This window comes from Myotis lucifugus, unplaced genomic scaffold, assembly GCF_000147115.1.
Source record: "Myotis lucifugus unplaced genomic scaffold, Myoluc2.0 scaffold_156, whole genome shotgun sequence".
Lineage (NCBI taxonomy): Eukaryota > Metazoa > Chordata > Mammalia > Chiroptera > Vespertilionidae > Myotis > Myotis lucifugus.
Genome location: NW_005871204.1, coordinates 2,875,379 through 2,887,838, shown reverse-complemented (window position 1 = coordinate 2,887,838; position 12,460 = coordinate 2,875,379). Strand labels below are relative to the sequence as shown.

The 12,460-nt window shown below is 40.6% G+C and overlaps 1 protein-coding gene across 8 annotated transcripts in view; it reads left to right on the top strand.

The window, feature by feature from the left end:
• Positions 1 to 12,460, top strand: part of FRS2 (fibroblast growth factor receptor substrate 2) — a 112,859-nt gene that overhangs the window by 93,883 nt on the left and 6,516 nt on the right. For all 8 annotated transcript variants that reach the window (XM_023759472.1, XM_023759469.1, XM_023759465.1 and 5 more), the window contains 4 exons: positions 8,116 to 8,208; positions 9,167 to 9,353; positions 10,132 to 10,290; positions 11,158 to 11,321. In XM_023759472.1, the coding sequence (XP_023615240.1) occupies positions 8,143 to 8,208; positions 9,167 to 9,353; positions 10,132 to 10,290; positions 11,158 to 11,321 (576 nt within the window). In that variant the 5' untranslated portion in view covers positions 8,116 to 8,142. The remainder of the gene's footprint in view (positions 1 to 8,115; positions 8,209 to 9,166; positions 9,354 to 10,131; positions 10,291 to 11,157; positions 11,322 to 12,460) is intronic.

Sequence of the window (12,460 nt, the reverse complement as noted above, 5' to 3'; positions counted from 1 at the left end):
CCCAAACCCCTTGATCACCCCTTATTCTCTGCCTTGATAGGGGGGGAGTTCCCCAATCCACTGATTCACCTGGTGCTTTGTTGTGTAGCAAGGGTGCGTCTGCACCAAACCCCTTGATCCGGCCTTGCTCCTGCTCTGTGTGTGACAGGGGGCGTGCACCATCTCCCTATGGCCCTCTCTGTGAGTGACGGGGGGAGCTCCTCAACCCCTGATCGGCCCTGCTCTGTGCGTGACAGGGGGGAGCTCCCCAACCCCCTGATCACCCCTGCTCTGTGTGTGACAGGGTACGGAGCCCCAACCCCCCTGATGGGCCCTGCTCTGTGAGTGACAGGGGGCAGCGCCCCAACCCCCTGATTGGCCCTGCTTTGTGAGTGACAGGGGGCAGCGCCCCAACCCCCTGATTGGCCCTGCTCTGTGCATGACAGGGGGCGGCACCCCAACTCCCCAATCGGCCCTGCTCTGAGCCTGACCAGGGGCTGCACCTAGGGATTGGGCGTGCCCTCTGCCACCCGGGAACAGGCCTAAGCCAGCAGGTCGTTATCTCCCGAGGGGTCTGAGACTGCGAGAGGACACAGGCCGGGCTGGGGGACCCCCCTCCCCCCCGAGTGCACAAATTTTTGTGCACCGGGCCTCTAGTCCTATATAATAAAAGAGAAACATGTAAATTGACTATCCCTCTGCTACGCTCACCAGCCAATCAGGAGTGAATATGCAAATTAACCTGACAAAGATGGCGGGTTAGTTTGCATACACAGGTGCCGGGCAGAGAGCAGAAGCGGGAGAGCCAGCAGCTTGTGGGGACGTGGCTCCCTGGGTTGCTTCCAGCTCGGGGAGCACCAGGAATTCTGGGAATCGTAGTTCTGGTGGCAGACGGATCTTCTAGACCAGCCGTGGGCAAACTACGGCCCGTGGGCCGAATCCGGCCCGTTTGAAATGAATAAAACTAAAAAAAAAAAAAAAAAAAAAGACCGTACCCTTTTATGTAATGATGTTTACTTTGAATTTATATTAGTTCACACAAACACTCCATCCATGCTTTTGTTCCAGCCCTCCGGTCCAGTTTAAGAGCCCATTGTGGCCCTCGAGTCAAAAAGTTTGCCCACCCCTGTTCTAGACACTAGAACAAAGTGAGCCTGGAGCAAGTTATTGTTGTGGTGGGGGATGGAGGGAAAGCAAAGGTGAGAGACATAACTAAAATTAAAGGGAAGATATCCTAAAACTTCCAGGACATCTGCACCAATGAAGCAAAGAAAAAAAAATGCCTCTATTATTCTGTGAGCAACAAACCAAACTGGGTTGGGGGTCTCAGACAATTTGATCTCTGAATATTAATTTTGTATCCTGCTACTTGACTGAATTGATCAGTTCTAGTAGTTTTTTAATGGAGTCCTTAGGGTTCTCTAGATATTATATATAGAAGGCCTTCATTATGTTGAGGTATTTTCCCTCTGTCCCCACTTTTCTGAGACTTTTTATCACTGATGGGTGCTGGATTTTGTCAAATGGTTTTTCTGCATCTCTTAACATAATCATAGGATTGTTATCATTGATTTTGTTTATGTGGTGTATCACATTAATTGATTTGTAGTTATTGTAGCAACCTAGCATCCCAGGAAGAAACCTCACTTGGTCATGGTGTTGGATCTTTTTAGTGTATTGCTGGATTTGGTTTGCTAATATTTTGTTGAGGATTTTAGCATATGTGTTCACCTTTGTAGTGTCTTTTCTGGTTTTTGGAATTAGGATAATGCTGGCCTCGTAAAACAAGCTTGGGATTCCTCTCTTGAACTTTTGAAATAGTTTGAGAAGGACTGGTGTTAGTTCTTTTTTCGGTGTTTGGTAAAACTCCCCTGTGAAGCCAGCCATCAGGTCCAGGACTTTTGTTTGCTGGGAGGTTTTTTTTTTGTTTTTGTTTTTTAATTACTGCTTCAATTTCATTAGTTGTAATTGCTGTGTTCTGATTTTTCTTGATTTAGTTTTGGAAGATTGTTTCTAGGAATTTATCCATTTTTTCCAGATTGTCCAATTTATTTGCTATATTTTCTTATAATCCTTTGTATTTCTGTGGTGTCAGTTGTTTCCTTTCATTTCTGATTTTATTTATTTGGTCCTCTTTTTTCTTGATGAGTCTCTTTAAAGGTTTATCAATCTTATTACTCTTTTCAAAGAACAGTTTCATTGATCTTTTGTATTGTCTTTTCAGTCTCTATTTTGTTTATTTCCATTCTGATCTTTATTACTTCCTTCTACTCACTTTGGACTCTGTTGTTCCTTTTCTAGTTCTATTAAATGTAAGTATAGATTGTTTATTTAAGATTTTTCTTGCTTCTTGAAGTGGGCCTGTATTGCTATGAATTTTTCTCTTAGGTAGGACTGGTTTTGCTGTGTCCCATAGATTTTGGGTTGTTGTTTGTTCACATTCATTTGTTTCAAGGTAACTTTTGATTTCTTCCTTAATCTCATGGTTGACCCATTCATTGTTTAGTGACATATTATTTAGCCCCCATGTGTTTGTGTGTTTACCAGTTTTTTTCTTTTAGATTTCTGGTGTTATACCATTGTGGTCAGAGAAGATGCTTGATATGATTTCAGTCTTCTTAAATTTATTGAGACTTGTTTTGTATGCTAACAATGTGGTTTATCCTAGAAAGTGTTCCATGTGCACTTGAAAAGAATGTACATATCCTGCTGCTTTGGGGTGAAATGCTCTGAAAGTAAATCCATCTGGTCTAGTGTATCATTTAAGGCCACTATTTTCTTGTTGACTTTTTGTTTGAAAGATCAATCCATAGATGCCAATGGGGTGTTAACATTTTCTACTAAGACTGTATTACTATCGATCTGTCCCATAATAATGTTTTGTTGAATGCACTCATTTTGCCTGCTGATTTGCTGTCACCTCCAAGGAATAAGGACAAAGGGCTTTAATTAAACTAAGGCAGTATTTACTAATATAAAATATTCAGCAAACTTGTTGCAATATTGATCCTCCCAAACCGTAGCTATCTTTTGTTCTTGAATGTACCCTAGTTACTTTCCTAAGGTGCTTTCTTAAGGGAGCATAGTAAGTCTATTTGTGTTTTTGCTGAGTAATGAACCTGGCACTGTGAGATGATGAGATCATATGGTTTCTCAGCAAGTGTTACAGTATTAGCACATATTATTAGGTCTTACATAACTCAGATGTGGTCTCCAAGTATTAGTCTGGTGGTCATAAATGCAGAATATCTAGTATTTTGCCTTTCTCCTTGACTAGGAGTTTGTGGTTCACGAAGAGCAGTCAGAGATGTGGGTGAAAACTCCACACTAAAAAAATCTTCTTTTATGTTAGAAATTGACCACAACTGCCTTTTGTTCCAGTTATTTCAGTCTCTCACTCAATACTAAGTCTGTTTTTCAACTTTACTAAAGCCTCCTGTTCCTTTTTGCCTGCATTTTCTCCCATTTTGTGAGCCCTCTTCTTCTATCCCGAATAGACCTCCCTCCCAACCCCATGTTGCCAATATTCTTTCTTTAATTTTCTTGTCCTCTTACCTTCACTGATCCTGGCCAGTTGAACTTTCTACCTTCTGGACTGCTGAGCACAGCTAGAAAAACAGCATAATCTTACTTTGTAGCCTCTCTGAGCTATCAGCACAGCCTATTTAATAATCTGGCAACCTTTCTTGGGTAGTTCCTCAGTGAAATACCCTGTCATTCTCATTTTGCAAACTTGCCTTCTATTTTACAAAGGAAATTTAGAGTGTTAATCTCCCTCAGCTTCTCTACGGTGTGCCACATGTCCTTATTCTCTTCCCTTTCTCCTCACAGCATGAGGCATTCCTCCTCCTCTGGTCAGATGTCTCACTTTGGAACTCATCTTTCGTCTTCCCCTTTGTCTTGATCCATCCTTTATTTCCCTTCTCTTTCCTCCTCCTCCTCCTCCTCCTCCTCCTCCTCCTCCTCCTCCTCCTCCTTCTTCTTCTTCTTCTCTCTCTCTCTCTCTCTCTCTCTCTCTCTCTCTCTATATATATATATATATATATATGTATATATATACACAGTGGGGCCTTGACTTACGAGTGTCCCGACTGATGAGTTTTTTGAGATACCAGCTGTCTCTCGGCCAAATTTTTGCATTGAGTTGACAGAGTAATTTGAGTTAACGAGCTCTTTAATAAGCTCCTTAACGTCGGAACGAATTAAACTCGTAAGTCAAGGCCCCACTGTATATATATTTTTAAATTTAATTTAATTTAATTTCATTTAATTTTATTTTATTCCCCCAGGAGCCTATGTTTGGGCATTTTTGGTCTGGGGAAATGGTTCGTGTCCTCAGGAAAGCTAAAAATCACTAGGTTTGGAAGTGTAGGTCTAGGACAGGGGTGGGCAAACTTTTTGACTCGAGGGCCACAATGGGTTCTTCAACTGGACCGGAGGGCCGGAACAAAAGCATGGATGGAGTGTTTGTGTGAACTAATATAAAAAAAAAAAAAATCAATACATAAAAAGGCTACAATCTTTGTTTACTCTAGTTTTATTCATTTCAAACGGACCGAATCCGGCCCGCGGGCCGTAGTTTGCCCACGGCTGGTCTAGGAAGACTACAATTCCCCAAAAGCCCTATTGGAATAGTTCTTAACCAAAGGCAACTACAGTTCCCAGAAAGCCTTGGATTGGCCTCAGGATTGGCTTATATCCCAGCCACCTGCCTGTGTCAAATACTGTTTGTGAAATCATACAGATAGTTTCCCAACTTTGACCAGATGTAGTACCTAAAGGGACCATACCCTAAATCTATCGAGGTCGTATATCTTGGCCTAATATTCATACTTCCACTGTCTGCTGGGCTATAACCCACGGAGTGCTGACTATACTTGTGAAGTGTTTGGCAAAAAGATTACTTATTAGAATGTCACCAGACAGTAATGACTCTGGGGCCACTGGGGACTTATCTGGATTCGTAGTACATGTGTTGTGGTAACATGTCCGGCATAAACAGAAGAGATATTCTCCACCCCCCCCCCACCCCACCCCCAGGTTTAAAAAGGGGATATGAAACAGCTTGCTAGAACCAGCCAAAAGTAAAGGTGTCCTCTGTGTATCCCCATTGCCCCCTTCTTTTTCTTTTCTTTTTTTTTTCAAATTATAACAAAATTTATTTAGAAAGTTATAGGGGTAGTAGAAGTGAGCCAGCTGGGCTGCGAAGGCTCAGGAGACAAGTTACGGAGGCTTTGAAGGGCCCTTGGAGCTTAGGAGAGACAAAGGCAAAGGCAAGGCTCCCGGGAGCAAGAAGAGTGGGAAGGGAAAGGCTCTGGAGAGGGAGAGCAAGTCCCCATTGCCCATCCCCATCTCCCCCTTCTTGCTTGTTAGAGAAGCCAGGCCAAAATTGAGGCCCAGCCTTCTATGTAGAGTCCCAGAAACTAGAAAGCATCTATAAGTGGGAGAAGCACATGCTGGCCAGATTGGAAATACAGCCACTGTCAGGAGGTTCAGACACTCGGCTGGTTAACTAAAACCTGGGGGGACGGGGGTGGAGACCACACCTGGACCCAGGTGTCCCTTGCCTTGGGTGCTCCTCCCCCCCACCCCCCCAAGTTGAACCTAGGAATGGCAGAATTCTGCCCTGCAGCCTCTAGCTTAGAGCAGCCACTACCACCTCCAAGGCCTGCTCTCCGGGGAAAATCCCCCCTATATTTTAAAACCTTTCCTGACCTACTGATTACAAACCTGCATACATCTATGTCATCTTAAAACAGTAAGTAACTCAAGTATCATATTTTCTTACTCTTTTTAAAAAATATATATTTTTATTGATTTTAGAGAGAGAGGAAGGGAGAGGGAGAGAGAAACATCAGTGAGAGGCAACCATCACTTGGCTGTTTCCTACATGCCCCCTACTGGGGATTGAGTCCACAACCTAGGCATGTGCCCTAACTGGGAATTGAACCGGCAACCTTTCGGTGTATGGGAACACCCCCAACCAATGAGCCACACCAGCCAGTGCACGTACCTTAAAAAAAAAATGTTTCTAAACCTTTATTGTTGGGAGTATTACAGGTATTTCCCCCTGCTCCCTCCCATTGCTCCCATCTATCATTTCCCACCCGCCCCAGTCCTTCACCACCCTATTGTCTGTGTCCATAGGTAATGCATATATGCATGTAAGTTCTTTGGTTAATCTCTTCCCAGTCCCCCTCCCCTCTTCCCTCTGAGATTTATCAGTCTGTTCCATGCTTCCCTGCCTCTGGTTCTATTTTATTCATTAGTTTATTTTGTTCATTAGATTCCTTGTTCACTTGTTTAGATTCAATTTTGATAGATATGCATTTATTTCCATTGTATTGTTCATAGTTTTTTAAAGTATTTTTTCTCTTTTTTTAAAAAAAAATATTTTTATTGATTTTAGAGAGGAAGGGAAAGGGAGAGAGAGAGAATCATTGATTGGCTGCCTCCTGCACGCTGCCTACTAGGGATCGAGCCTGCAACTCAGGCATGTGCCCTTGACTGGAATTGAACCCGGGACCCTTCAGTCTACAGACCAATGCTCTATACACTGAGCTAAACCAACTAGGGCTTTCTCTCCCTCTCCCTCTCTCTCTCTCTCTCTCTCTCTCTCTCTCTCTCTGTGTGTATATATGTATATGTGTGTGTAGATCTATATATATATATATATATATATATATATATATATATATGGATATTTTAATTTATTTCAAAGAGGAAGGTTCATAGGTTGACACTCAACCACTGAGCCACACCAGCTGGGCCTTTTCACCTTCTTAATATTGATGCCTGTCAGACATTCTTTTACCTTTGTTTAGTACAGTTCATTCAGCTTACAAGAGACTTAGAGCACTTACTGTGTGCTAGGTGTTGTGTTAGGCATGGGCAATGCAAAAATGAATAAGGTTCATTGCTGCTGGAAAGGAGCTCCTTATGTAGGGAAGAAGGTAGATAAGTAAACAGACAATCTACCACAGTTTCTACTAAGTAAACACCATGAAAGATGCTGTGATATACTGGGAAGCCCGGGGTGCTTGGGGGACGGGGGGGTGGGCAGGGGGATACATAAGAAGTATAATTCGCCCAGTTGGGTGGAGTCAGAGAAAGCTTCCTGAACACACAGTAGTCTGGGTTGAATCTTGAGAAAGAAAAGAAAGCAGAAGAGGTGCAGCATGGAGGAGTGTGAGAGAACAAGATACTCTGGGGAAGCTGTTTAATATGCCTGGGTAGGGCTTGAAGCAGAGAGGAGGAGAGTTTAGTTGAGACCTGTAGACAGGGACCAGACTGGGAAGGACCTCATGGCATACTGATAAGCTCTGAATTTTTTCCTGAATGTAGTAAAGAGCCACTAAAGAATTTTAAGCAAGTTTTCATCAAATTTATGTTTTTAATGTTTTGTAGCTTCTTGTTGCTTTTTTCAAATATTGTCACATTCATTCTCTTTCCTTTGTAAGTGACATTTTGGATTTTTCCTTTGTTCATCTGGCGTGTTCTTGAACAATTCATGTCACCTATAACCTCTTATCTGTAACCTTCAGTGGAAAGGAAAGTTTAGATAGATACACTCTATCAGTTTTGCCAATATTCTTTTTAGGTTATTGCTTGAATTTTGAGTTGTCTTTCTTAGTGAACTATTCCAAATTTGGTTTTGTGTTGGATTTACCAAAGAACTCTAGTTTGGTGGAGTACATAAAGATACTACAATGAGTAATAAAAAATACCAACCAAGTCAGAAGTCTAGCATCCTTTGTAAATTTATTAAAAAGGGACATGAAATTCCTGGTAAGCCATAAATGATTAATTCCTTGAGTGACTTATTTAAATAGTGCTACATATGAGACGTTAAATTGGTTTGCTTTTTAAGATAATTTAAAAATAGGCAGACCTTTGCAAATTAAACTGGAAATTTGAGATTTCTGCAACGTCTACATCACAAAATTATTATCATTGTCAGTGGACAAAATCACCAGCTAGTTGTGTGAAATCTACCTCTAGCCATATACTTTCTTGGGCTTAATTTTCCTCATCAAAATAATTCAGGGCTGTGTTAAATGATTTCTAAAACCATTTTTAATTTTATGATTTTTATATCCTATATCTAATAATTTTTTCTAATTATCTTTCATGTAGTGCTCACATGGTCTTCTGAAAGAAGCCATGGGTAGCTGTTGTAGCTGTCCAGATAAAGACACTGTCCCAGATAACCATCGGAACAAGTTTAAGGTCAGTAAAACTGCTTGAATTATCTCTCTTATTGCCTACTTGGATATTCTTTTTCACTTAATGTATCTTACGTTTTCACTTTTATCTCCAGATCCTTTATTTCCCTTTTTGTTCACTCTGCCTTTTCTCATTTTAACAAATGACGATGACATTTTTTCACTGACAATGTGAAATCATCTTATACTTTCCCTTTGGTCCTCTGTATTCAATTAGCCACACAGTTCTGATATTACTTTCTTTAAAACACCATTTTATGGATTCCTCTTTACTCCTGTCACCACCTCCAGTCATTGATTCATGCCTGGATAATTTCTTAACTAGACTCTACCTTGAGTCACCACTGTGATCCTTCCTGCAGTTGACATCAAATTACTCTTTCATCATTCTGAAATGTCTGTGGTTTTCTGTTACCTAGAAGCTAAATGCTCTATTCCTTACTCATCCACAGCTATTTTGTGTCTCTTGTAGTCTGGCCTCAGTCTGCTCTAAATCATAGCCTCTGGATCGTACAAACTTAGGTATAGGTCATAACCCTATTGCTTCATAGCTTTGTGATCTTGGATTGTCACTAAGTCTTTGTTTGATTTTTACACGATTACCTTCAGTTTAGGAGTGTTATGAGGATTAAGTGGGAAAAATACATGTACAACACTGTCTAGTTCCAGGGGTGTAGTAAATTCTCCCTAAGCAATATCTGTTCTTCTGAAACTCAGTAGTACAAGGCCTTATCTTAACATGAACTTATTTCCCCAGTAGGAATGTGAGTTCCTTGGCAGATATGAACCAGGTATTATACTGCTACATAGTCCTACACACACATTGGTTGGTGAATAAACTAACAAAGGAGTAAGTAACTGAACCAATCAGCAACAGTGTATTTTCCTGACAAATCGGTGAAATATGAGTATGACTGTTAAGTGAAAGCGTTAAGTTGGCACTAATTAACTTTCTCTTTTAGGTCATTAATGTGGATGATGATGGGAATGAGTTAGGTTCTGGCATAATGGAACTTACAGAGACAGAACTGATCTTATACACTCGCAAACGTGACTCGGTGAAATGGCACTACCTCTGCCTGCGACGCTATGGCTATGATTCAAATCTCTTCTCTTTTGAAAGTGGTCGACGGTGTCAAACTGGACAAGGTAGGTAGAGCCTTTAACTTTTTTCTACAAACCTTGTCACATTTGAAATACTATTCTTTCAGTTATTCTATATATAATACTTAATATTTTATTTTCTGATTTAAAAAATTACCTAAATAAGTGCCTCATTAAGAAAAGAGATATAGTAAACTAGTCATTTAGCAAGCATTTAGTAAGCACATTCTCTGTGTCTAGAATTTTGACTCATATTAGCTTTAAGATTTTCTGTAAATGATTAGTCCCAGCCCAGTAAACAGGGTTATGTTTTTACTGTTACAACTTGTTGGGGAAAGAAACTAAATTTTGGAGTCCAACAGTGCAACTTTGATTATTTTGCTGCCTACAATTTGAAAGGCCGTGGACAAATTACCTCTGTTTTTTCTATCAGAGGTGAATAATAATCCTTGCCTTACAACTATTATAATGATTTAACATGATAACAGAGCCAGGGCCTGTCATATGGTAAAGGATCACTTTGGTAATGGTGAGTTGGGCTCCCCCTGCTGTTAAAAAGCAAACTGAAGCAAGTGTGCAAATCTTACTTTTATCTGCCTTATTTTGGGCCATCTCCCTTAGACAAATGAAAATTATTCTGTGAACTTTCTTTTGGGTTTATGTTTTGAAACAGGGAATTTCAATAATTTATCATTTATTTAAATGGCCTTTCTTGTTATTGGTACACAGAATGCTTATTTTACAATTTTATTCTTTGACAGGTGCTCCTGTATCTTTTTAAAAGATGTGGTAACCATTGTTCCCTTCTGGTTTATATTTGTAGGAATCTTTGCCTTTAAGTGTGCCCGTGCAGAAGAATTATTTAACATGTTACAAGAGATAATGCAAAATAACAGTATAAATGTGGTGGAAGAGCCAGTAGTTGAAAGGAGTAATCATCAGACAGAATTGGAAGTCCCAAGAACACCTCGAACACCTACAAGTAAGTACCCATTTTCCTTCTTGTATTTTGATTAACAGCCATTTATAAACTATAGACTGTGGATACTTAATCTATAAAATGTTAGAAATGTAAGAGTAATGGTTGTCAGTTTTAAAAAGCTATTAGCTATAATTATAAGTGTATTTAATATTTTAAATATAATGACATTAACTGTTCCATAGTATCTAAAATGTGAATGGAATGTTGACATGGAGGTTGATGCTCAACCACTGAGCAACACCGGCCAGGACTCTCTTTTCCTTTTTATTAGTCATACTAGAGGCCCAGTGCATGAAAATTCATGCACTGGAGGGGGGGTCCCTCAGCCCGGCCTGCCCCCTCACAGTCTGGGAGCCCTCAGGGGCAGGAAGCGACCCGGTGATCAGGGGAAGGCAACGCCCCCATCACACCTCTGCTGCTGCCACTGCCGGCAGCGCAAGCCTCGGCCGGCCCTTGTTACCTGAGCCGACCCTGAGCGGCTAGGGGGCTGAGGGGACTGGGGGACTCCAGAGGCAGCCGCACACCTGCCGCCCTGGCGGTGCTGAGGGGACTGGGTGCCGCCATCTTGTGGCTGTGGTCATTGCCATCTTTGAGGGTGGGGCAGTAATTAGCATATTCCCTCCTTATTGGCTGTGGGCGCCGCCATCTTTGAGGGAAGGGCAGTAATTAGCATATTCCCTCTTTATTAGATAGGATAGGATACTTATCAGTATCTAAATAATGGTAAGTCTGGTTTCTGCTATATCTTGCCAGAAACACCTTCCTTAAACCTGTCAGTGTAGATTGGATTCTCATTCATTTTTATTTTCTCTCCCCTGCCTCTGTATCCTGCTTTCTTCTTAAACCAATAAATAAACAAAAACTCAGCTCCAGGGTTTGCTGCTCAGAACTTACCTAATGGATATCCCCGATATCCCTCATTTGGAGATGCTTCGTCCCACCCTTCAAGCAGGCACCCTTCTGTGGGAAGTGCTCGCTTGCCTTCAGTGGGAGAAGAATCCACACATCCTTTGCTTGTGGCCGAGGAACAGGTAAGCACATGCTACTGTCTAACAGGTAATGGCTTGTGTGGAGTTGAAGATTTTAGTCAGTTTGAATTTAGCTTTCACTGTTTGTATATGATTTTTATAGTGAAGAATCAGAGGAAATATCATATATTTGTTGACGTATGCTGAAATATGTGCAGGTGTTGAGGGAAACTTAGCATTAGAATAGTTTGTGGGTTCACAGGAGAGGTGCATCTATAGATAAAGACAGGCATAACAGTGGCCAGTTCCCATTATAATAACCTTCAGTCAATTCAGAATTTATGCTACTGTTTATATTACAGCTTTTATAGTTAGTGTACTACTAGCAGAAAGGTAGATTTTGTTGTCGATGTTTTTATAGAGCTATGTAATATTCCTGATTGTTTTGTTTTTCATTTGAAGAATGAAGTATCTGGTTAAACATTATCTATTTATTAATTAGTTATATATTTATCTTTTGTAAATCACATTGTCATTTATCATTAAGAAGTTTTTATTGTTTTAAAATTCATTTCTTTGTGTTCTTTACACAGTACATGAGTTCTTACATCATTTACTGTAATTACATTTCTCTCAATTTTGCATTTTATTTTTGAGGTTTTCAAATTTTATGTAGAGGCTACTAAATGTTTTTTATATTGTCTCCCCAAATACCATTGAGCTTTTCATTATCATTTTAGTGATTATTTCTTAGTAGGTAGTATTTATTTTATGTCCATGCATTTTACAGAAGTCTTAAATCTAGTAGGTTTTATTTCTTTATATAGTCAAATCATTTGTAAATAATGATAAATTTGTCTTTTCCTTTTTAAAAAAATATAATGTTTTTATTTCAGAGAGAAAGGGAGAGGGAGAGTGTGGTGTGCCAGCTCAGCCAAGGGTTCGGTGAGCCTGAGGTGGGGCAGCAAAGGATGTAGAAAAGACAGAGAGAATAAGCTGGGTCTAGGTGGATCTTCCTGTGCCTGGCTAAGGCCACAGAGAGAGATCCAGACGGCAAGCTGAGCCTTTATTTTATAGCCAGAGGTAAACAAGGTAGTGGTCACCATAGTTACAATGTTCTTCTGAGTTTCACTTGTTTTGGCAGCACTTGCTGCACTTCCCTCAGCCCATTAGCTACCCAGATATGATCTAGGGAGTCATAA